A 27,016-nucleotide genomic window follows, 5' to 3' on the forward strand; every position below is an offset into this window, starting at 1 on the left:
GTTTTGGTTGTCACAGTGAAAAAGTTCAAAATAATGAAGTTTAAATTAAAGTGGCCCAGACGCATAATGAAAACACTGCCAGATGCTTTTAAAAATAAATCAAATTGCTCAATGCACGTCAGATGAATGAAATGCTATCTCTTGACTTAATGAAAGTACAACACTCATGCAATCTAAACCTTAAGACATGAAAGCTGGTGACATATTATGCCCCAAATCTTATAAACTTGAAAGTTCCTGTCTAAACTTCAATTTTTTCCAAAAATCACCTTGTCTCCTGATGATCAGTCCCAGAATGGAATCACAAAAATCCTGCCTGAACTCATATGAACAGGGAAAATAACCTCAAAAGGTAACTATAAAAGCCCATGAACTGAGCAGAGATAAGTTCTAAGGTACCAAAAAAAATGAAAAATACAGCTATAAGTGTGAACTCTCATTCTGCCTTTCATGGCTTAGATCCTTCATTCATGACTGCAGGCTAGGATGTCTGCTCAGTTGGGAGCTATGGAAGCTGATGCCTCTCATGCCTCAGAACTATTAAGAAATATATTAAATCAGACAGTGGATGAAAAGTAGATAATTCTGAGAGCTGGGACCAGAACCCAAGACTCCTTCTTCACTGCTGAGTACAAAAATCATTGGGCAATAAAGCCAAGCTCTCTCATCTCTTTGGTTTGAAATACTGCTCTGCCAAAGTCTACGGAGATTTTTGTCTCACTGCCTTCATGGGACCAAAATTCAACTCCTCTGCAAATATAGAAGAGGAAGGACTACTTTTTTATTTCACACTTTCTACTTGATGAGGCAGAAGAGACAAGGGAGTAGGGCATGCAGAATGATACTAAGAAAGGAAGAAGAAGGGGACTTCTAGAATATTTTAATGATAAATATGAAAGTGCTTCAGTTTAAATTAATTTTTGATATGTCACTTTAAAATTCAATTAATCTTAAACAGTACCTGTCTTTCCTTTCAACTTCATTATTTTAATTTATATTTTTGAAAACAACTGCACTCATGCCACTGCAGTATTTAATAGTTTATACCACCAAACCCCTCACATTTATATGGCCTGTAATTAACTGTGGCGTACAAATAAAGGATTTCTTCCTGATTACAAGGAGAGAATTCACAGAAATAAAAAAGATTTGTGCATTAATTCTCCTCCATATTTTAAAACAGGCTTGTTGCATAACTATTGCATAGGCATATCTTAGATGTAGTATTTCTTTAGTGCCATAGAGATACATCTAATAAATCTGTTATTTTGCCTTTAAGCTCTATTCGCCCATGATACAAGAACGAAAAATGAAAACACAAAATAATAGTGCAGATTTTCTTTCTAAACCTTACTTCTATTGTAAGAGTTTAAAAGACCCACTTGAAAAAAAAAAATACACTATACTTTTTTAGAGGGATTCACATACGAAATGAATTGTTCAGGAGTATTTATAAATCCACAGGTTTAGTACTTCAGGGCTCCAGAGTTAACTGGTATTTCTGGACTACAGACACAGCACACTCTGATCATTCAGCAGTCAGTGGACAAGAACAGGCTAATAACAACACGTAAGGGCACAGAACATCATTGTCCTGCCAGTTCTCAGGTCCTGTTATTCAGGAATATCTCCTATGCTCCCTGCCTGAGGCAGCACAAAGGCTTTAAAGGCACAGTTCTTGAGATTCAATTTCTATGCTTACTGGAGTTATACCTCCTGACTACAGTATAGTTCAGAAGCCTTTTCTTATCTCAATTTCCTGCATCAGACATGTCCTCTGACGTACGACAAGCCCTCCAACCACACTGCTCTGGAGTGGTCTGCAAATAAAGAGGTTTAGTAACTAAAGAGCTGAAGTGGGAGTTAAGGATGAAATTAAAGTGAAGGAAATTGTTTAAAACACGGGTCTAGCACTATCTAGTGGCAGTAGGAAGACAAACTACTGCTTTACCTATTACATCTGACAAGAAAGACAAGGAAAGTTACATCATTTTAGTTGTATTTTTTCCATTAGACTCAGTCTGAGCATGACCAGCATTTTCCTTCTTTGCATCCAATTATGGCAGGTGATAAGGAGCAGTGTAGATGAATTAATGAAAGTGTCACCTCTCCCTCCTCTGCAGTAGCAGCAGGATTTTCTATCCAACATAACGCAGATCCTGAGAAGCAAGAAATCGGGGACACACCAGTGTGATTGCTGAGTTCACATGAGTGAGGTTTAAATCAGTCCCCACATCAGCATTTTGGCATCAAATTCCCAAGATCTGAGGAAGAATTGTTTACTCAGGCACAGTACATTGACTCACCACATTCATGTTATCTTCTACTTGCACTGATAAATCAGGGTACCAGAATGCAAGGTGTAAACAGAGTTTGGGGCAGTTTGCTGCATCCAGCCAGCAGTTTGCTGGATCCAGATCCAGTACCGGTTCCAGTAATGGAACTTGCCATCTCCATTCCTTCTGGCCACACCAGATCCCAGCTGGTTCCAGCAGGAGCCCTGCTGCAGACCCCAGCTGGCCTTGGGGGTCCAGCCCAGCCCATGGGACCTGGGCAAGCACAGGGCCACCTCTGCATTCCAATCAGGCACCTACAGACAAATCATGAGCCCTGAACACATTCCTGTCAGTTCATGTAAGGCCAGTGGGAACTTTACATCTCCAGGGTTGCTACAGGATGTCTATATGTCTGACCCCAAACTTCCAGTGCTTAATTAGAATCCACCCTTTGCCAGATGAAAACAGATTTCTTAGCACAATTACCTGACATATTCCACAATACACATGCTCAAACAGTAAGACTTTTCACTCTAAAGTCTAACATCTGCAAAACCAACACAATTCTTACTCTAAACCAGTTGAATTAGAAATAGACTCTTCTCTTTCTTAGGAATATAATCACATTAGACTGCTCATTCTAAACCCTTATCCATTTATTGCAATAGACTGAGAAATCTTCCTTGATTTTTTTTCTTACCAGGGTGATTTGTCTTGATGTGAGATTTTATAAGTCGATCTTCAGAAAATGACTTCTCACACACAGGACAGGAATAACTCTTTTTATCCTTAAGTGAGAAAGAAAGAGATTGCATTTCAGTCTACTGGTATAATCACTATAGTCATTATTCAGTAATCCATGGTTCTCAACAAAGTTATAATTCAAGGTTCAGTTTTTAAGTAAAAAAAATGAATGTATTTATAGTGAAATAAGTGAAGGAGAAATATTAAAAGACTCTAAGCACATCATTAATCCTCATGAATACTGGGCTTCAAGTTACAGCAGATGAGAATATGCACAATAAATGTAAGCATTATCTTCTGACTGACTCTGTAGAAAATCAGGAGTTGAAAGATCAAGTCACAAACCAGAAGAAAATCTATTTGATGTAAGCAGTAATATTTAGGGGTTTTTCTTCTTTTTTTTTTCTCAAGTCCACCCATCTGAAATCAGGATCAGATCTTACCCTTCTAAAGACAACCACCACTATGTGGATTTATAAAATGTCCTGAAATTGAGCAGCAGAGTTAACAGTGACAGATGCCATTACTAATTCAGTGTCTACATTTCTAGCTATTTTATAAATATTCAGCATTTTATGTATCAGTGATAAAGTCTTATTCTAGTATTTTGATTTAGAGACTACTGTAGATTTTCTCAGTGTCACTAATGTTATAACAGACTTAACACTATCAATCATGTTCAACTGGAGAGTTTTGATGTCATCTTTTCCTACATGTAATTTTAGTCTAATTGCAATTTTTCTGTTTTTACAAATGCATCTAACTCCTAAAAATGTAGAAATTTTCTCCATTACACTTTAAATTAAATCTTGACAGTCACAATATAAATTGGAGAGATTGATCTTTCCAGAAGTACCTGCTGGCACTGGATGCTCAATCCAATGAGTGGGTCATAGTCATCTCTGCATTCAGTAGATTAATTTATGAGGGGATTACCAAAACCACAGATGGAGGGAGTCTAGCTAGTCCTGACAGCTGGGCAGGTGCCCAGGTAACACAGTACTTGGTTGGAGAGGTGCAGCTGCCCACCTAGCAGAGATCTCTGAAAAGGTGAGCTGAAGCCACAGAACAGACATTTCACTACCTATTCCAGGACAGAAATACTTCCTAAAGAGTGTGGAAGGAAGATTATTGATCAAAATGGGACAGACCCCTGTGTTATGAAGGAGAAATGTGGAGATCACAGGAGGCTAAGAGTCCTGGACTCTTCCCGTTTCTGACCTTTGACCAAACAGCATCTGTATAGCAAGGAGGACTGTACAAGGAGGTCATTATTGTCCAGATGCTGCAGCTGTACATGGACACCTCTCTTGAAAGGAAAGCAAAAATTGATGGGTTTTCATGGCAGACAGGTTCTGGAATATGAAGCAGCATTGGCAGTCAGTCTTATGTACCTCTGAGAAACAAATCCCTGAGTTGAAGTACCTACAAGTTAAAACAGGCAGTAGCCCTAGAACACTTGGGCTGAAATAGCAATAAACACTCCCACAGCTGTAGGATATGGAGCTCTCACTGGCATTGATGCGGCAGTGGCACAAGGAGAATTCTGCCTGAGCTGGCAGTCATTTGCTCCTGTGAGAAAATCAGGGACTGGGGATGGTAGCTACACAAGGATTACCACCCTGAGGGCTGATCCTTGCTGCAATGGAGTTTGGGCAGTCATCATTTTAAGCCCTAAGAATCTTAAGGGAAAAAAAGGAACATCAGACAATACTAGCTGAGTTTTGGAGGAGATTCAAGGAGCCTACAAAGCCGACAAAATCTTGAAAAAGAGCTGTTAGTTTGTGGAATTAGGGTCTCTCAAATGATATAACCTAAATCTGCCACTGATGATTTTGGATTTCTACCTGAACATGTTACTCCAATAGAGATTGGTAGATTAATCATAACTCCATAGCAATGTTTGCACCTTTTCAAAGATGTAGTTGCAGGACCACATTCATAATTTGGCACATATAAGAAAAACAGCACAAAATCATTTAGGGGCTCTTGAGCTGAAATGTGTTGACAGATCTCAGTCTGTTCCTCAAACTTGCTATATATCTGATTTCAAAATATACAATAAATAAAGAAAAAAAAATAGCATACTTTTAATGTGCAGTTGGGTGTTGCTGGTCTTTAATACTCATTGAATTAAGTATTTTTCAGTGTGGCCAGAACATTGAGAAAAATGTTAAAAAATAAAATAAAAATTCAGCACTCCACTACACACACATTACTTCAGCTGAAGTGCTGTTAACTGTGACAACTTCACATTCTTATTAATATTGTTGAGGAAGGCAAGGCTATAATCCTATATCTTAGAGGAAAAACCAAAATAATCACTAAATGCATCAAGAGCTACAGAGCAACACGAATGAATGGGTGCTGAGAGCTCATCTTTCCATAAGACGATAGTAACAAAATTCTTCAATAATGAAATAATGCCAACAGCTTTTTTCAACCTGTTAGGAAGTTATCTACACCAAGGTGTGCAGAAGTGATCTTCAAAAGGGTTATTATTTGTAGTGTAACAGAGCATGCCTAGGAGCACTGAGTCCTTTCAAAATGTGGCTCCAGTTCCTCACAGAGGAACCCAAACCTTTCCTTGCTGGGTACCCAGGCCAGTGCCAGAGTACTGGAGTTTATGCTGTCTGCTTGGAATGCTTAAATGTTCTTCTGTTGCTGCCCTGAGAGCTTGTGTGAGTCCTTCAGTGCAACCCCATCAGTCTCAAAACAGCCTTTAAACATCCACTGCTGCAAATGCAGTATTTCAGAGCACACAGATTACAACACAGAGCCCCAGAGAAGCTTCCCCTGCTCCACAGCTCCAGCTCTTCAGGGGCCCTGGCCATAGGTGATGACAGAAACCCTTTGAAGGCTGATGTTGCAGAAATACCTGAATCACATTCTCAGCAAGCAAGCTCTCCTCTGGTAAGAATGAAAGCTATTTTTCCTATGCCTTATTGGAATACCTGCCTTTTAAATGCCTTTGAAGGTTTTTTTGAAGGGCGCAAACAGAAGCAAAGCATGGAGAGAACTGCATCTACCTTTGTTAGAGACCAGCTGCAAAGTCCAATCAGCTGTTTAAATTTCAAAGGCAATCACTGCCTGATATTTGCTCAACACCCCTATTAGCCAATTTGAGAAAATATAAGAAACTTAAAATAATTCCTAAATAAAGATAGGTTTTTGACTGAAAGTGTTGTTTACATTCCATAAAACAGGAATTTAATTAGGTATGTAAGTATTCTTAAATTAGTGAAAATAAATTAGCCTAATATTATAACAAATTTTCTTGTTTATACTACTTCTTTATTAAATAAGACCACTTACATAATAATCACAATGCATTTCTCTTTATATAAATGAATTAAAATTGTGCTAAGAAAGCATCAGCTACATTGCATTACCCATTTAGAGTGCTCTGAAGAGAATTTTATTTCTCTGAGGCACGTGTTTCAAAATAATTCAAGGGGTAGGTACACAAGTATACAGTCACAAAAATAAAAATTAAACCCCTCTACTAAATATTGGTACTCACAGAATATCTCCAGGAAATGCTCCCACAACTCAATTAACACAACATTTGATTGCATAATTTTGTAGAGGAATAGAGGACCAAAGCCTGCTCCCATATCTATCCAGATCAACAGAAATTTAATTTCTAACACCCATGGGATCAGAATTAGACCCCCAAGTTACGCTTCTGAGGAGTGAAGACCTCCAGAAATCTCCACCACAGTTGTCATGATGTTCAAAGAAATATTTTCCCAAAAGATTCCTGCATTAAACTGATGTCCCTTTAAAATGCAACTCATCTAAAAGGATGTGATGTACTTAGGAGACAGCTGTGCACACATGTGAAGGAGGCTACAGAAAAACATGCAGATGTTTAGACAGATTTTTCTGAAGTCTGGCAAAAAGCAGAACTCAGCTCACAAAACGACAAGCAGCTGCATACAGCACTTAAGCATTTTTTGGTGAAATAACTTTAGTAAAAACAAATGCCAAGCTGACATTCATTATAAAAGTGAGGACTAAGAGCAAAAGCTGCTTTCCAACAGTGTGCCTGATCATTAGACCAGAGATGTTTTTGTTAACTGCTTCCCTTTGCAGTACCTTGCATTCTTGACTGCTCAGCAGCACTGCTCCAGGGGAAGAGCTAACACAGCCAGAACAGTGACCATATGAAAATTTACTCTCCTCAGCAAGGGCAAATAAGCAATCAGAGCTTGAGCATCTCACATCCTACCAACAGCTACACTATTACATGAAAGGTCAACAGCATAATGGAATTTCTAAGCATCCTTCCAAAGACAAGAATAATTTACATCCCAAAATGTGCATCAAAGTAGATGCAAGCACCTAATAACAGGTGATGGTTCTGGGTCTGAACTGCAGTTTTATAGAGGTGCTAATGTTGCAGTATCAATTACATACATAGACTTAAAATATGTTCAGAGACAAACCTCTCTGTGATGTTTATCTGCTCGGCACAGCAAGCATGGCAAAAGCCACTGGGGGTTGTAAACAAACTCTGGTACCTACTTCAGCATTGTTTAATTCCACACCTTGCCCTTTAATGTTACCATGAGCTCATTCATAATATATAATTGTACTGAAGCAATTTCAAACTGCCCAGCCCTTTCCTAGGTCCCATGACACTGAAGTGATTGGTCATGTCAGAGTTTGAACTTTGGAGGAGCTCAATAAATGCCAATAAACACCAAAAATCTACAATAAAAGCCCTTAGAGCAAAAGATGAGTACTGAAAATCAGAATCAAGCCATGCTTCAATTCCCTGGTTTCAAAAATAAAAATCTTCCCTGTAACAAAAATGTGTAGCAAACACAGAAGGCAAGAGGCAGCACATTCACACTCCCCATCATCATCTGCCAGGGAATAACCAACCCCAAATTCAGTGCAAGACTCGGGTGCTGCACAGAGAGTAAAATGGGTGTCTATACAGTGATCTATACAAGGATGAAGGGAAAGCTGCTTTTCAATATCCATCATTTATCTTCTACAAATAATGCAGGGATCCAGCTGAAATGCAGCCAGCAAGGAGCTGATGCAGGATACCCATCCACACAAAGAACTGAACTGAGATGTCAAGATCTTCTGTCTCCAGAGAAGTTTAAATTTTAAAATTTATTAAGAATTAATTTTTCAAATTAAAATTAAAGTAGATTTCCACATTTAACGTGCATAGATATATTTTTGAAGAAGTGGTCCTTTTCACTGAGATATGCATAGAGTAAATATACCAAGCAGTGGGCACAAAGATCAATATGAGAATTGCCAAATTCAGCTACTAAGTAAATTCTAATACATGAATTTTTCAATCCATTTAAATGAATATATTTGACAGTAAGCATCAGTAAGCATGCTTCTGAAAGATTGTGCTATCACAATGCTTTTAATTATGAAATCCATTTTCTCAGTTCTATTTAGAATTGATAGAAAATGATGTTCCTGGTGGGAGCTGCTGGACATTCATCACACTTGAAAACCAGGTACTTATGGAAGGATATAAGGAGAGCTAATTGTAGACTCTTTTGTCTTAAGTGTTCTTAGACATCAATTACACAGATTTTTGCTATCACATGGGCATTGTAAACATCATGAATTCAAAAACATCCAAAAAGAATGTCTATTATGTGGATTTTCTGCACCTTTCACAACAAATTCATATTCCATTTCAAATATTTATAGAAGGGGAGAACACAAGGGGAGAAATTTTTCCTTTTAGCATCATCTCTTCTGTTTGGTTTTAAAGTTCTTCAGAAGTAGCTGCTTAAGAAGAGTATGAGTTCTGTTCCAAATACCTTTAAAGTAAATTCAGCTGTTGGAAAATACTGACCAATAGCCTATCAAGACCTGGTTTTAGCACATGGCACTCTGAGGGCTTTCTGAACAAGACGGGAACACTTAAAATGAGATCTCTCTGTGTTTGTTAACACAACAGAAAATGTTAGATGTTCAAGAAACTAGTAAAAAATCCTTTTTAACAACTTAAATATCTTGTGTCTGTAGTAATTAAGAAGAACATATTTCCATTTTACACGAGTCATTTATTTATGAAGGAAGGGAATTCAGGTTCACAGAATGAAGTAATATAACAATAGTACCAACTTTATTCTACTTGCTCAAAGGATCTGAAAATACTGGGGAAACCAAAGAGAGAAAATGGATACAGACATACTCCCATGGAAACAGCTCTGAGAAGGTCCAAATATCCAGTTACTCTAAGTCAGGTATTCCCAGAAGTGTGCAGAGAACACACAGGTTAGAACCCTGAGCTATGTCTTCAAGTATTGCCACAGAATTACAAATGCTGAAGAAGACACTGAATTCAGACAAACACACATTTGGTTTGCTACTCACCAGATCTGAGTGAACTTTAAGGTGTGCCTGGAGTTTGTATTTGTCTGGAGTGGAGTAGTCACAATGTTCTGTGGGACATTTCAGCAAAATATTGCTGTGTTTCTGGATGACATGACGCTTAAGGCAGTTCTTGGTGATGGAAGAATAATTGCACTGGGAGCAGTAATATAAATGTTCTCGAGTGTGCGTTCGGACATGCATGTCATAGTGCACCTGGTACCAAAACAACTTGCCTAAAAATCAAATTAGACATGAAGAAAGTAATTCCTAAACAATTGTTAGTGAAAATTCAAAAAAATAACCGATTTGCCTTTAGGATAAAACACACTGTTTGAATCCTGTCCCTTTTCTCTTTGATGAAAAGTTGTCTACAGACCCTTCACTACTGAAAATATGTTTACAAATCGACCTCTGCCTAAGAAGATCATGTTATATGTCCTGAAACAGCCTAACAAGGGCCACTTCAGTACATATCAATGATCTTTTTCCTAAAGAAAAAGTCCTTTACATCTGTTCTCTTATGCAAAGAATCTGAATGCAACTGTACACTAAAAAAGATTGTCAAAATATTTTTTGTTACTTTCTTTCATCTTACTCCTTCTTAAAAGCCTTTTGGCATAATGGCACTAAAAAGTTCAGAGCAATTCATCTAAAGTACAATATTACACGATGTCTCAAAAACTTGTTTTTTCAGACTTTGGTTCCTTTCCCTTTTCAAGAATGAAAGCTACAAAATACATCCTGAATTGCTTCCTTTCCAGTTATGTAAACACAAACATTTTCAGTTAGAGTAAGTGGGAATGGTGTGTTATTCCCACTTCCACAAAAAACCCAAACAATTACAGTCAGGATAGTCTTGATCTGATACCATGTAATTAAAATTTTCATTTCAAAGAACCTGATTCAAAACAAGACACAAAATTATGCCAGTATCTATGTTTCTGTTGTACAGAATGTATATTACTATACATCCTCCTACACTGTATGAAAAAAACTGGATTTTGTATTGAGCTGATAATGAAGCTCAAGCATTAAAGCATGGACTGAACTAATGCTGATCACATGCCTAAATCTGCTGTGCTTGGCCCCAGTGAAAGTTGTGACCTGGGGAGATGCATCTGGACAGAAATAATCTAATTCTAATGAATTTCACATCAACAGATAATTGAGCCTTGCAATGTACTGCTTTGCTATACTCTACTAATGAGTTTTTTTGAAGAGATTTGACTCATTTCACATTATATTTACAGCAAAAAATAAATCCCACTGGACCCCAGAATCCATACTGAACTACAGAATTAGTGCTGCTGCAAAGATATACAATTACATCACTGTAAACTGGAGGAGCAGGAGGAAGATAGCCCACTGCATAAGATTTTAAAAACCCCAAACATAATTCCACTGCTCCTTACCACAGTATTCACATTCCAAGTCTCCATAAACCTTCCTTATCCTCTCCCGCAGCTCAGTGTTCATTTGTCTCTTCTGCAAGCTGTCCAGGATCTGCATGAAGGCCACGGATCCATTCCCCCCACTGGCTGAGGCTGTGTTAGAAGAGGCTGCTTGTGGGCTGGTGGCTGCACCAGCTTCTGCTGCTGCCAAAGGGTCTGTGGGTTCTGCTGAATTTTGAATGGGTGGATTGCTTGTTTCTGATTCTCCAGGAGGAACAGACTGGATTGTCTCTTCAAGAACTGGAAGGCTCTCAGTCATTGTGTTGTTCTGACTCACATCTAAACCTTTGTCTTCAGATAGTAAAAGATTAATTTCTTCACCCTGCTCGTTTACAGAACTGCATTGAGCAACTTCCTCTTCATTTGGAGGAGAACCTTTAAACTCCTCAGGGCCAGCAGTACCATTTTTCAGTAGGAAGCAATCTGATGTTACACAGGGCTGAATGTTTGGGACTGCTACATCTGTTGTCTGACAAAGTGTCTCTGCTACATTCTTCACCAGAGGATTTTCTAATTCTAAGGAAAGGACTGCATCAAGTTTTACATCACCATTATGCTGACCATCATGGTTTACATCTGCAGCTGCTGATTCACCTTTAGAAACAGATGGCTGTGGGGTGTTAACAGCATCACTACTTGTGACAGTCGATTCGCCTGCAGTTTGTGTCTGCTGTTCACCAAGGGCTTCTGGCTGGATGTCACCTCCTGGCTCAAGCAGGCAGAAGCTTTGGTTGATGGAGCTATCAAAAACAAAATCCTCCTGCAGATCTGCGTGCACATCTTTGATGTGAGCACGGAGCCTCACAGAACTGACAAACTTCTTCAGGCACACAGAACACACGTACACAAAAGGGTGCTTTCGAACGTGAAGCTCAAGGGCTTGGTATTTAGTGGCTCCATGGCCACAGAGTTCACAAGCAAAGGGTCTTTCATCACCATGAACGAGCATGTGGCGGTCTCGGTCCAGCTCATTTTTGAATTTACGCTCACAAATATGGCAGTCATAGAGAAGCTGCCTTTTGCCCTCTCGTGTCATCAAGCGAAGCTCATCGAAAACATCTTTCACCTTTTTGTCTTGAAGGTCGTGTGTCTCCTTCATATGCTTGATCAAATTTTTAACATCTGAGTATTTCTTTTTGCAGAAACGACAGTGCTGCTTAATCTTCTTGTGAACCCTTTCGATGTGGACTTTGAGGTGGCCTTTGCTGAGACAGGTGAAGGTGCAATAATCACAGCTGAACTTCTCCCCCGTGTGCTTCCGCAGGTGAACGTTCAGGTTGGCTTTGATGGCACTGGCATAACTGCAGTAAGAACACTTGTAAGGTTTCTCATTTGTATGAATCCTCAGATGTGCTTGGAGGGAGTGTTTAAATTTGAACACCTTGTTACAGTATTCACATGTAAAAATTTTCAGTTGAGTTGGACCTAACCTAAAAAAACCCAAACAAGAAGTTATATTTACAGTAGTGAACCTTGGTAACATAATGTGTTGAAATTTCTCTAGACATTCATAATGGACAGAAATGCTTAGTTTAAAAAAAAAAATGTATTCTCCAGTGACATTTTAAATTATACAGCTAGTATATAGTTAATTTTCAGCTCTTCCTTTATTTAAAGGTCTCAGAAAAATACCCCAGTTTCACGAAAATGGATGGAAGCACTTCATTCATATTTTGCATGAACACAAATATAAGTACTTTAAAACTACCTGCTTGTTTTCATTGCCTGTTCATATGGGGTTTGCTGAATGGCATATTCTTGATATCCTTTTCGTTGCGATGGGTCTTGGACTGTTGTGTCTGGAGTTTTGGGGTCACTTTCATGAGGAGAAGCCTCAAGAGGAACAATTTTTCTGGCTCCTAAAGGGAAGAATGAAACGAAGCTCATCAAAAATTTCACACTAGAAACATGTATTGTCTATAACATAAAAGTGTAAATTAAACAAGAAACTCTGTTATCATTAGTTTGACTGTTTTTCTTTCTATTGTTAATGATGGATACACTTCCAGAATCCATCAGTACTTACACCACAGTTCTGCTTAAATAACTTGCCAGGACGGATAGCTCAGAGCCTTATTTACAGTGATTGATGCCTGCTACAAGGAGATCCTACATCCAAATATTTCCACCTTCAAAAGATTGTAAATCTTCTAAATAAAATTTGAATTTTTCTGTTTCTGCTTTATACCACATTGTTTGAAAAAATAAGCCTAGCTGTTCAATCAGTTCCACAAATAAGGCTGGGGAAAAGTTTAGTCTAAAGGACAATTAAGTCTGTGTTTAAAGCTATTTACATCTTTTCCTTAAACTCCTTATATTTTGGGGCATATTGCCATCCCTCAGAATAAAATAATATGTTTGGAACAGGCTTCCCAGGGCAGTGGTCACAGCTACAAGCCTGACAGAGCCCAAAAAGTGTTTGGACAATGCTCTCAGGCACATGGTGTGATTCTTGGGGCTGTCCTGTGCTGGGCCAGGAGATGGACTCAGTCTTTGTGAAGCCTTTCCAACTCATTCTGTGCTCCATGTGTACGTCTCACTCTCCATTGGGAGCAGAAGGGGCTCTACTGAATGCATTTAGCCCAGATTCCTGAAGATATTGTTTACAAAATATAGGCAGCACTAACATAAACTCTCTGAAAGCACAGTGGGAGTTACCCAACAACAGGTGTGAAAGACTTAGTGAGGAGTCTAGGAGGACATGGAGGAAAGAAGCGCTGTAGACAACAAGGAGAAAAACAGATTCTGTGGGTCCTTCAGAGTGATTTTAAGTGGGAAATTGAGATATTTTGAGAAGCGGCCATATGGGTGCACCTAATGCTATTGAAGCTTTTCCTATCAAACTGGACATCAGGCAGCTCTATAACTAAACAGAATAACTAAACTGCAATAACTCTGGTGCTCACTAAACTGGTTTCATCTAAAACTAGCTTTTTTGGAGTACTTTTTTTTAATAATGCTTTCAGTTCTGTACTAGAGATTCTGCAGGTTCAAGAGAACTGATCTTCCAAGTTTTCACCCTAAACATTACCAGAATATTACAGCTTCTATTCTTCCTGTTCTTCCCTTTCCCAAAAATGTCAGGTTGTCCACAGGATTTCATCTCCCAAATTGCACTGTCCCAGTGAGATGGGACCTTGTCATTACAGCACAGGGGCCATGGCTCAGTCTGTGGGTTCAGTACAAAGGTAACGGAATAGACATCAGACACCAGAAAAGTGTTCTGATACTTCAATACTTAAAATAGAAGCAAATTCTATATTTAGAGTGACTCAGTTAAAAGAAAATAGGTCTTAAACTGCTTTATATGCATGATTGCCTCTTCTAGGCCTCCCATTTCTTGACTGTGAGACAAAGATTCTCATTAAATGCTCCACACTAACTCTCCTCTGTGCCCTTCTGCATTTCAGGATGTTTGAGCATTTTCTAAAAGGACTGCCAAACTGTTTAATAGACTTTCATACTACCACTATAAAAATTTAATCACCTAAACGGATGAACTGAATATATACTCACTAGATAAATACTAACTCACCAGTATTTTGCATACTTTGAGTGAGCAGAATTCTCCAAGGTTATCCTCATGTTACTGCCTCTAAATTACCTATGCATTTCACAGAAAGACAAATGTCTTTAAAAACTTGAAGAGGGAGATTCAGATTTTCAGTCATGCTGATGAAGTACCTGCTCACAAAAGGCAATCATGTCCCCTAGTGGGAGGTTGCTACTTCCCACCCTTGGAAGACAGGGAAGCATTCAGAATTATTAGATGACTCCATCCTCTTGGGATGCTGACTGAGGGTACCAACAGACCAACAGCCACTGCAATCACCACTAGATCACAAACTAATGACTACAGCATATGCCCAGGAAGTGAGAAAATTGGTTTCTAGGCTCTACCCAGCCTAGCCACCACATCTCCCAAATCCCAAAAGAATGCCCTCGGTATTCGGGTTAGGGAAATGCCTAAGAACAAGGCAAACACATGCAAGGTCTTATTTTTTATTTAAAACATCAAATGCCAATAAGGAAGATAAAGGTTTTCCTGCTTCCCTAGGCAATAATTTCAAGAAGTCAAAGCATATAAATATCAGGGTAAAAAAAAAAGAAGTTTACTGTACTGATAATTTCTTTTGCAAAAATCCTTCCTCCAGCACTATCATATCTCCATTTTAAAGGCAGAATCGACTTTAGTTTACTAGACTTTATTTATGCCTTTTGCTTTCCTCTTTTTCAGTCAATATCACCTAAGTAAATCTGCCTTCAGAAGAATAAGTTTTGAGTTCTTCATGGCATTCTGACAGCAGCTTCTACAGATAAGCATTACCCAGTGAGCCTCATCTCTGCCTCAAACTCAGAGATGGCCTCCAGTGTCTTACAGTCTGTCCCTTAGAAAAACAGCCTGACCTTCACTACAGAGATCTCCAATACTTATCAACAGTCTAAAAGGTAATGGAATTATTAGGAATGGATCAGAAATAGACCAGGAAAGAACATCAACCTAATTCCTATTAATTCAACTAAATTCTGCAAATGCCCTAAGGTTTCAAGTACAGATCACAAAAAAAGGATAAATGAGAACTTCAGAAAACAGTAACAAAGACAAAATCAGAAGTATTTTGTTTGGGAAAGGGATAGAGAATTTGGAGGCCTTCAGCTTGGAAAAGAGGTAACTGAAAGTGAAATATCAGAAAAAACTCTGTAATAAGCAATATTGTGGAAAAAAAAGTGTGAATAATCATTATCTTGCAACCCACAAAACACAGTTCAATGCAGACAAACTAAAGGAATATGCACTTTCACCCCACATTTAATTAAGTTACGGAACAATTACTGCATAATGTCACAGAGACTGAAAATATAAATGCATTCAAGATGGGACTTAGACAAATTAATCGATACATATTAAATATGATAATCTAATGCAAACAACTGTCAGAATCCATGAGACTTTACACAATAAGTGTCTTTTTCCTTTCCTATAGAGATGTTGCATGCTGCCTTTAGACCAACATTTTTTGTTTTAAAAAAGGACTTTAGCTGAAGTATAAAAAAAAATCTTCATAATGTAGGTATATATAACAGATTTTAACTGTACAGACCATAACTCTGGTCTGTAGAGTTAAAACAATGTGCTATGGATATGAAGTGAATATTTTTTCTTACAATCTTGTTTTGAAGGAATGTGTTTTTCCAGCTTCCACAATATCCTGTGAAATGAGCTCCAAATGTGTGTGATCCATAGGAACACAGTTCTCAAAGTCATCAGAAACCAACTCTACCCATAATGCCAAAGCTCTCCATGCAAAGCTATCTCTAACCCTCAAAACAAAGCTAAAAAAAAAGCAAACGGACCATTTAACATTTGTGTAGGTTAGGTCACCCTGAGATTGAACCCATTTTAATTTAGACAAAAATAGAAATGCAGACCCGTGTATAGGAGGATGAAGAGTCCCCCTTTCACCAGAGCTGGACATTAAATTGGCTGAGCTAAATCCATCTGTAAACCCACAACAACATGAACACCTGCTCACATTCAGAAGTGCAAGGTTTCATTTTCCTAACCTTGCCTAATTCAATGTTTGTTGTAAGTCAGCATAAGGATAGCATCTTTTCTCTGGCCCTCCATTCAACTACATGTTGGTGATGCCTGAAAAGTACCAGCACAGGAGTTCATGAATAGGGTTAGAGAGGGGATCTGCCTAAAATCTCTCCTGCAAATACATTATTAATTTTCTAGTGTATTTCACTACAGAAGTGTATCAACAGGCACAAAGGACAGAAAGCTGGAGAAGCTGGATTCAAAGGACAGAAAGCTGGAGAAGTGCTGGAGGACAGCACTTGCTTGTGACATCAGTCTGTATTTACTGACCAAGATACTTTGAAAAGGGGCAGTCCCAGTCCTCCTCCTTTCCCTAGGAGGATCATTTTGCCTGATACTAAATCCATTCAGATGTGTCATAAACTCACAACCATCATTCCATGAGCTACAGAACAGAAATTTTCTTTAAAAAAACTGCTATCATTTAAAAAGACTGCCACCAGTTAAACTAAATCAGTCCCAAAAGCAAAATTATATTCTTCCACTTCTTCCCCACTGCCCAAAAACTTCAATGGAAGAAAGAGCTGTGTTCATAGATTACAGATAGAATCCTCTCACACAGTGGCATTGTCGAAGATTGCATGCAAGATGTTTTCCATTACCATCTGTATGGCTGATTACCTTGTCAAGTGGGCAGTTTGCCTTATCTCTCTCTTTGAGTGACCACATTCACTCCTCCCTCGGGAGGGGACCTCTGCTGATAACAGACTATTGAATATCACTCCATGACTGATAAGAAGTATAACATCCCATTGTGAGATGCTCCTCCCAGAGGGAGGAGCCAAGCATTGCTACCCAGATACACTCTGAGATTCTAGAACACCAGCATGGCTTTTCTCCATGGGATTCCCCAGAGGAACAGCAGCTGCCTCTTCCTCCATTGGATCTCCAGAGGAGACTACATCCTTCTCTACAGATCCTTCTTGCTCCAACAGAACCACACCTGATACTTCAGAGGACTGCAGCCACATTTTCAATTGGACTACCACCAACACCCTGACCAACAGGGTGTCAGGTTGGGTTCTGACTCTGTCAGTGTTGTTCTAGTGGACTGCATTGTTTATTTTATTTTTTTTTCTTCCCTATTAAAGAACTGTTATTTCCTGCTCCCATATTTTTGCCTGAGAGCCCCTTAATTTAAAATTATAGCAATTCAGAGGAGTGGAGAGGGTTTACATTCTCCATTTCAGGGGAGGCTCCTGCCTTCCTTAGCAGACTCCTGTCCAAGACAGGCATGAGAACTCAGGTGGACTTTTATGGACAGTGGAAATCAGGCAGAGAAAAGCCTTCATGGTGTTGTATTACAAATTTGTAGCAGGAAAAAAATCCAACTCCTTTAGAAAACCAAAATTAATTATTCTCAAGAAACTGAATATTTCATTACTTCGAATTTCTTGAAAACAAATAAACAGAAAAATAATCTACCACTAACCATCTTCACAGGAACTTAAAACTAATCTCCTAGTAACAAGCTGAGTCTTTAAAATATTACAGAATTTACATAAATCAGTAATTTAAATGTTCACATCTCTCCTGAATCAAACTAACTGAGCATGAATAATAAATTGGTTTTTGACACCTTGATAATTTACAGAATTTAAACATGGGAAACAAAAGACATCAAACACCCAGAAGATGGAATATTTGGACAAATTTATTCACTTGTTCTTAAAAACAGACTTAAAAAAAGTGTCTGCCATTCAAAACAATTTTCAGAAGTGCATATAATTGTAGTTATTCCCTCTCTTAATTGTGATGCTTACAAAAAACTGTCCTGTGTTTGATCTGATGCCTTGGTGTGCTCAGGAACTCAGCACTCCTTCTCCTGAAGGTCTCCACATCCCTCCAGTTATAAAACCATGGAGAGGTTTGGGTAGGAAGGGACCTCAAAGGTCATTTAATTCCAACCTGTCTGCTGTGAGCAGAGCCACCTTCCACTAGACCAGACTGCTCAAAGCCCCATCTAACCTGGCCTTGAACACTTCCAGGGATGGGGCATCCACAAATTCTCTGAGCAAACTTTTCCATGCCTCATCACCCTCACAGTGAAGAAATACTTCTTACAACCTAATTTAAAACTACCCCTTTTCAGTTTGCAGCTGTTTCCCCTTACCCTATCCCTCCATGTCCAGGGGCAGGGTCCTGTGCTTGGCCTTGCCCTGCAGGAGTTTTGCCCAGGCTCACCTCTCCAACCTACCAACAAACTTCAAGGCCTGCACTAAAAAAAGAAACTACAGCTTTTATTCCAACTGTATTTACTCTGTGGGTTAATACCAGCTTTCAGATTTCTACAGCTGTAAATCTATTACCTTTCATATGCCTCCCCAGAAAACAGTACAGAAGAGGAGCACCAGGGAAAATCAAAGTTGCCCAAATGTTGTTTCTGGGAAGTTAAAAACCAACTGATCCTGTTTGTTCAAAGGGATTTTGAAAACATCCATTTAGTCATAATCTAAATGATACAAAGCATTGTCCTAAACCTCATTAGTGTTTAAGGAACTTTAAACTTTATTTTCAACTTAACATTACAGATGGTCTAGTACAAAGAAAGCAGAAGAGAAGAGAGAACTATTTTATCAATTTATACTCTTCAACAGCAGTCTACAGCAGTAATTCATCTCTTCAGCACAAGATAAATCTCCAGAAAAATTACTATGAAAAAGACTGTGAAAGACCTTTATTAAAAACTCCAGACATTTAAGTATTACTGAGCAAGGGGAACTGTCTAAGAATTGCTGGTGACATTAAGATACAGTTAGATTGTGGAAATTAATGGGAAAAAAATAGAAAGAAAATCAATGAAAAATAAATTATACGATAATTGCATTAAATATTTTTCTGTCAAATCCTTAACCACTAATATAGTTTCTTCTAGAATTTCCAAATTCTGAAAAGTTGTGTGGAAATCTATAACTTTTTGAAGAGTACTGACTTTTTTATTACACATAATTTAGCTGGGAACTTGAATGCAATAAGATTATTAATTGTCAGTCAAACAGATGAGAGGATCTTAAAAAACTGCTGCAGCTTCATACATGACCATAAATCCCTTTGGTTCATTAAATCCTTCTGAATGTTTGATGTACCATCCCCAAGTTCCTCCAAAGTTTAAGTTATTTAACTATTTTAAATATCTCAAAAAGCATATGCGCAAGAAAGCCCAAAATTTTGGTTTTACAAAGAAAAATTTTACTAGGTAGTAATTAAGGCAACAACATCTACTAGATTTACATTCCTTTTCTGCATCACATGCTTCATACATTTGCTTCATTATCTATATTTACTATTATTTCATTTGTCTTTTTAGTCCAGTTTTGTGAGGAAATGGGTCTTTGATTGCATTATTCACCATGTCTTTCCTTCCCCTCTCAGAAATTCTTGTAGTCCTTACCAGAAATGTAAAGGTCTAAGATAAAAATTCTTACAAAGTGCATAAAATTTAGCACCAGGACAGGGGAATCTCCAGTTATGGCTCTTTCCAAAGGCCCTGAGGAAGGGAGGTTTGTCTATATCCATAAATTAATACCTAAAGGTGTTAATTTACTTACACCTCCACGAGTCCCTGAATCAGCATATCACAGATCTCAATATCAAAAGATATTAACAACACAGAGAATCCTGCTAGCTTCCAACCCACAACAACAAAATGAAGACCTTAAAGTTGTTCTGATAGTTATAAGCAAAACAAATACTCAGAAATGTTAGCAATACTGAAAAGGAGAGCAATAAAACTACAAAGCTGAAAATAATGCACAAAACTATAAAAATGGATTCTGACATGGTTAATGGTTTATAACCAGTTAATGGTTTATACAAACAGTCAAATGCAAATCTAGGTTTAACTAAATTGTTTGAATCCTCTAATCATTATGTAGAACTTGATTTTTAAATATATATGCACTTTTCTGTTCTCTGGCCAGTATTTTAGCATTTTCTTCTTTAAAACTATTCACAGACTAAACATAACCAATGTTAATGCAGTAACTGAGGTTAACTACAGCCAGGTCCAGCATTTCTTGTACCTATGTAGAAATGTGACTGAAGTTCTACAATTATGTAGCTGCCAGATGAGGACACTCTATCAAGATAATCAAATAATGGTAAATATTTTTCATACACTGAACATTCTAAGTAATTTGTCTTAGACCTGTGAATGTTTTATACAGAGTCAGCATAATTTAAAAAAAAATTGTATAATTGGTGATTTTGATTACCTGGAATAGTTTCATGGGCTGTCAAAACCACACTTATAATAGGATTTTTAGCTCCTGAAACCTGCTCAGTCTCCTTAGTTGAAGCTGTTTTCTCTGTTTTCTGAGCTCTGGGCCTCTTGGGAGTTTTTTCTCGCTCATCTTCCTTCCTGTCAAGGTCAACGTCAGAATCATTACCTAAAGAGCAAACACCAAAAAGAAGGTAACTATGTACAAAAGCAATGCAGGTAACACAGTTACTAACACTGCAAGAACAAATGGGGAGAAAATTTATGCTACAGTAGAAAGAAAGATGTTATCAAATCAAGATGTGCTGCATGATCTCTAAAGGGGAACTTTTCCCCCTCTATTTAATAAAACTAGTATGATACTTATATAAACAAAGAAAATAACAGAGAAAAAAAATCAAAATTTAAAAAATGAACTCTCAGAAACATGTGTCTAAATTCATTCACATTATTGTGGATTTCTGTGAAAATGCTACAAACTTTGTCAAAGTTCTCATGATTTTGCAATTTATTAACAATTCATTTTTCTCTTTTCCATATTTAATTGTTCTGACAATCTTAGGATTATTTTTGCTAGTACTGGCTTCATTATCCATCTTATTTAAGGGAAAGTCTTTTGACAATCTCTTTGGATTAGACCTTCCTCCTCTCCTGTTATTGTAAATCAACAGCCAGAAACATAATTTTCTTTTTAGTGTTGATTCAAGAATAATTAGGGTTCAAAATAGTTCTTTGGTTCAACCTAACTCCTGACATGTAACTCCTCATTTTGAAGGCCTGCACTTCCAAATCATTCCCTGTTGCTGTTCAGAATGTCTTCAACCTCTTAAATAGGATAAGTTTTCAACCTGTTAACTAGAAACCCACACAACAGTTGTATACAAAACACTCTTCTGAGATAACAATGAAGAGCCAGTAATCAGCTGATTTCTTTTTTAAAGCAAATGAAGAATTCCTTTACTGAAATACTAAATAATAAAAACAAAAGTAAAAAAAAAACAACCAAACAAACAAAAAAACCCAACAAAACAACAGTGTTTTTATAGATAAATAATTAGCAGCATAGATAAAAAACCAGAGAACTCTTAAGTTTATACAAATGAAATTTCTTATATTAGATGAAGTGGTAGAAGATACACACAAGAAAAAATGAAGGCATTATGCAAATGTTCCAGAGGCCATGAACAAGGAAGGAAGAAACTAATGGAAGGAAACGGTAAATAAAACCAGTGAGTTTTTCCTTTTTTTCCCTCTCTCAATCTACATCAGTTGATTCAATCTATATATATAAATATATATCAATATATATATCAATTTATACATCAATATATATAAAATATGCTGTAGCTGCCATAATGAGATAGGAAAACAAAATATAAATAAAAAACCAGTAAGAGCAAATCTGTAGTGTCCAGACTTGTTTCTGTCATGCAAACAGCAGAAGGAGTGAAAAGACATACAACATGGAAGCAGCTACTTTAATTCCAGAAATATTTTGTAAATACTCAGCTGAGATTGAAACAAAGACTGTCCCTGTGGCCTGACTCTAATGGAACAAAGGTTTGAAGTGTCCTGGCTGTTCCTTACAAAAATAAAGGACACAAGCAGAAGCTAAAGCAGCACGGGTAAGGCTGATCACATAAACTGCATAAACCACAATTTCTTTACTAGACACAGAACCAGAAGGAAACAAGGTGTGCAGGAAAAAGTTTAGCTTTCTCAGGGAATCTTGATACAGAATTCTGTATGCTGACAACTGGCAGTAAGCTGTAAGCCTGAAATTCATATTTAGAGTCTCCGGAATGAGGAACAATCACAAAGCAAACTGAATTCAAACACAGCCAGCCATGATTCTGCCCAGCTTCCAGCTCCTCTGCATGGAGAGCCCCCAGCTTTTCAACACCTACTAATGATTTTTCCAATTTCATTACAAAAATTCCTTGATCTATGCCCCTTCTCAACTAGGTTTTTCTCTGTGGACTTCTATGATTTTGGAAAATATTGCTGCTTTATAGGTATAAAGAGCTTCATCATGTCCCCATTTAACTCCTTAATATAGTTGTAAATTATTCATTTATACTAAAAGCACACAGTTCTAACACTGATATTTTTCTGCAATACTTGAAAGGGATATTTGAAGATAAAGAAAAATCCCCTTCAAACAGAACCTGCTTGTGCAGTGGCTTCTTTTGGTGTGCTGAGTAGGGGTGTAAGGAAACAGTCAGACTCTATCTTACAGTTCTTTTCCAACCTTAGCAATTCTATAAAACAAACACATATTTCCACATTTTCTCCATTAAACAGCCTCTGTTAGTTTATTAGCAAGAATAAAATGAATCATCACAAATTTCTCAGCAGGATCAGGCTACCAACACAAGAAAGTTTTCTCATAAAGAATCACAGAAGAAACTGAGTTGGAAGGGACCCACAAAGATCACGGAGTCCAGCTCCTGGCCCTGCCCAGGACTGTCCCCAAGAGCCACAGCATGAGTCTGAGAATGTAATCTGTTTATTGAATTGTTTCCCTGAAGGTACTTCACATACTGGCTTAATTAATTAATTAAGTACTCTGCTTTTGTTCAGTGGGCAGTAAGCATTAGAAAAGCATTAGAAAAAAGCCCCAGAAGACTTTATATACCTATGGACAAAACATGCTTTAGCTAAAAGAAATCCAGAACCATATATTGGAATGAAAGCACTGATGAGGGGAATGGAATTTTCTCCACTTTGCTAGGATCATGTAGTTCCTAGCATTTATATGAATAGAATCCAAGCACCTTACTCCTAAACTCTCCTTTCTATCCATTAGGAAGATTCTAACCATTAATCCATTTAATGATGAAGTAAAGTGGCTGAAGACAAATAATGAAACCATTTATTACTTTTCATGTTAATATGCAACTCTATTAACTTTTGAGTATTGGAATTCTACTAAAAAAAGGAGAACCACAGATTTGAGTTTGTTTGTGATCCATGGTGGTGAATAACTATGACCACAGTAGCCAACAAATGTTTCATATTGTTTTTCTTTCCTGGCTTGCCTCTGTCAGGCAGATCAGTTTGGCAGTTCTTTCAGTCCAACCAAGGGTCAAGGTGAAGAGATGTATTACAATAAACATTGCTGACGGTCTCCCTGCTTTCAAAACAGACCACAAATACTATTTTAAAAGACTTAACATACAGCATTGCAATATCAAAATATATCTTTGTTAAAACGGAGCTGTTTCATACATGTAGAATATTTGTGCATGTAGGCTAAGCACTAAAAATTATGGCCATACAAAAAAAAATTCCTACAAAACCCAAAGCTGGTAAGTACTTCAAACAAAGAACTCAATCTGAACTGCCTATATGCAACTTTCTCAATATGAGCCGAAAACACCCATCCCCTAACAGGAGGATTACACTGAGTATGAGCAAAGGTGTGAGGCAGCTACTGAGTGCCATGCAATCTCAGTTAACACAAAAAAAGCCCACACACAGATTGGTGAGAAACAGCAGCGAGAAAACTCCACAGATTTCCTGACCACACATCTGCTACTAGTGCTGAGGATCTGTAAGAACACTCTCACCCTCATGTGATACCTGATTAAAAAAAAAAATCCTCTTTCTACAGTGATCTAGTTCTGATACTTAAACATTAAAATTTATTCACTAATTTGATGCCTCTTGATGACAGTAGCCCCATTCTACCCTGTCTGAGGGACACAGACTTCCAGAAACATCTTCCAGAAACAATTTGTCGATAAGGAGCTGGGGCGTACATATCTACAACACTTTTTGCTACAAAGAGAACTATTTTGTGGTCTGTGTGTAACCTGAGACAACAATTCTTCAAACCAACACTCCCTATCAAAACACTAAAAGAACAAACTCCTTAACTCTCAATGACAGCTGCTTTGTTCTGAACTCTCTGTGCACCAAAAAAACCCCTGAAGTAGAAGGTGTGCTTTAAGAAAGGATTCAAAGAGACACAAAAATATGTTTTAACGAAAAAGAGCTTCAACTTTGACCCCAGGGCTCAAACAACCCTTCTATAGTATGTGACTATCTCATCAGTATTTAGCTGCCTTCCTGGAAAAAACTCCTTCACTGTTAGGATCATGGATTAGAGTGTCAAATAAATGCTTTGTGCATGTCAACTAGGAAAGTTCTGCTGTATAATAACTACCATGGATTATAAAGGAACATTTAAAGGAATATAGAAAGGATGATTTGAAGATGATTTACGAGAAAATGAGTTTATGCCACTTGAATAGCTGAGTTTCTCCAGGCAGTAAAAGCCTTTGCTTGTTCTTGAACAGGTTTGTTTAGACCACCTGTCTCACTCTGCACCTCCCTTGCTGAGCAGCCAGCTCAGCACTTTGTCAGCTGGCACCTGGATCCAACAGACAGATGGACAGACTGCCCTCCCCTCCCCAGGGCTGGGCGTTTCAACGCCGCCCGTGTTTGTGCGAGGAACACAACGCTGGGCTGCCCCAAACACAATCCAGGAATGGTCAGGGCTGTGATCAGCAGAGCTCCTGCCAGCTCTGAATTAATCAGGGCTTCCAGAGTCCCACTGAACTGCATCCTTCACCTGTCCCAGGATTCTGCTGGAGTAATTAACTGAAGGGACTGCTCTCAGCATTTGTAATTGGATGTAGGACATTTCGCAGGCACAGCTACACAGCCTTAACTGGCATGTTTTTAAACTACTCTTAATTCAAATTACTATTTTTTAGCCTCTAAGAAGTGGTATTTTATAGCAGCAGGAGAGCAGCTTGGAAAAAAGAAAGTGAACTGACCATTTGAAATTAACACAGGCAATTGTTTCTCCTGCAGAGAATGACATTCTACTTGCAGGAAGAATTAATTTAAATTAGAATCCAGCTGATGGCAAAACCATTTTAAACTAAGGCCAAAAGTGACTTCTTTAAGATATATGTAGGCTCCCACTTCAGGAAGATTGAATGGTTCACTCCAGAGAAGGGACTGTAATCTGTCTTCCACTCAAATGCCATTCCCCGGCCATTAAATGTTCTCACTTGTACCTTTCCAGCCAGACCCAAACCATTAGCCAGAACTGTTAATTTTGTTTAACCAAAAGGAACCAGAAAAAAGTGTACGCACAATTTGGCTTGCAAAACAGCAACTTGCTTAGGCAAATAAGCACTCTATGAAAAAATATATTTACTAAGCATGTACATGGGGAAATTGGAAAGAGAGTGTATATTTTTAATCTTGTGCTGTATTGGCTTTGTGTGGCCATGTTTTGGTAGCAGTGGGAATACAGTTTGGCTTCTCTGATGGAGATTTGGGTTTATTCCTCATTATCCTGCTCTGATTGGATTGGTAATAAGTTAAATTGGCCAGGCTGTGTCTGTTCTTCCTGTGATGGTAACTGGTGAGCGACTGGTGAGTAATCTCTCCCCACAAGCCTTTGGTCGTATTTTCTCTGTCCAGTCCAGCTGAGGAGCTGCTTCCTGGGCATCCTGGAGTCCAGGCAGGGTCAACCCTCCAGATTTGCATAAAACACACTTTTCTTTTTCTTTTTTTTTTCCTGTTTAGTGAATGGGCCCACAAGGTGAAGGCAATCAATATGCTTTAAAGGATCAAATGAGAGGCACAGAGGGTGTCAGTAACCAACAGGGCCTGGTGGCTCTGGAAAGAGCAGGAGAACTATCAGTGAGTCACTGATCTTAGAGACCAATGCAGATCACTCATTACAGAAGCAAGGAACAGCAGAGGCCCACTGCATTTACCAGCTATTCCTCTGACCAATACATGTGCAGTTTCAATGAAGTTTCAAGCCTAGCTCCAACTAGAGTTTTCTAGTGATTTATTTATTTTAAATGCTGCTCATGTTAGGGATTTCAGCACTTTTCTTGTCGACCTATAAAAGACAGCAGAACATTTTATTACTTGGAGACCTCTATGAATATTTGAGCTCCAGCTCAAAACATGTATTAGATTTCTTTGAATAGAGAATATCACACAGAATAACTATATATTTTCAATATTTTCATGCTTAGCATATTTTAGCAGTGGCCAAAACATTATTTTGGTCAAAAATATAAACCACTGCATTATATGAGCTGCTATGAAGAAATTAACTCCATTGCAGTCAGACACAGAGCAAAGTGAAAACATCTGGCTATTAACCAGATGTCTAAAGAGTGCTAAGCTTTGCAAGAAATTCAAAACATAAGACAGTGGTATAAACTTTAAAACTACAGAAATAGCTCAGAAGCATTAAAAAAACAGATAAGTAATTTCAAGTTGGAAAATACATGGATAAAAGGAAAAAAAAACCAACCTGTATGTACTAGATAAAATGTCAAAGACTAAGTGAGAAGAGACTGCAGCCAAAGCT

At 38.0% G+C, this 27,016-nt stretch overlaps 1 protein-coding gene across 1 annotated transcript in view; it reads right to left on the reverse strand.

The window, feature by feature from the left end:
* ZFAT (zinc finger and AT-hook domain containing) overlaps positions 1-27,016 on the reverse strand; it is a 66,984-nt gene that overhangs the window by 30,807 nt on the left and 9,161 nt on the right. Inside the window, exons 3-7 of the mRNA XM_005425715.3 lie at positions 20,657-20,830; positions 12,549-12,699; positions 10,802-12,270; positions 9,390-9,622; positions 2,977-3,064 (exon numbers count right to left, since the gene is read on the reverse strand). Of these exons, the coding sequence (XP_005425772.1) occupies positions 2,977-3,064; positions 9,390-9,622; positions 10,802-12,270; positions 12,549-12,699; positions 20,657-20,830 (2,115 nt within the window). The remainder of the gene's footprint in view (positions 1-2,976; positions 3,065-9,389; positions 9,623-10,801; positions 12,271-12,548; positions 12,700-20,656; positions 20,831-27,016) is intronic.

This window comes from Geospiza fortis, unplaced genomic scaffold (assembly GCF_000277835.1).
Source record: "Geospiza fortis unplaced genomic scaffold, GeoFor_1.0 scaffold94, whole genome shotgun sequence".
NCBI classification, from domain to species: Eukaryota; Metazoa; Chordata; class Aves; order Passeriformes; family Thraupidae; genus Geospiza; species Geospiza fortis.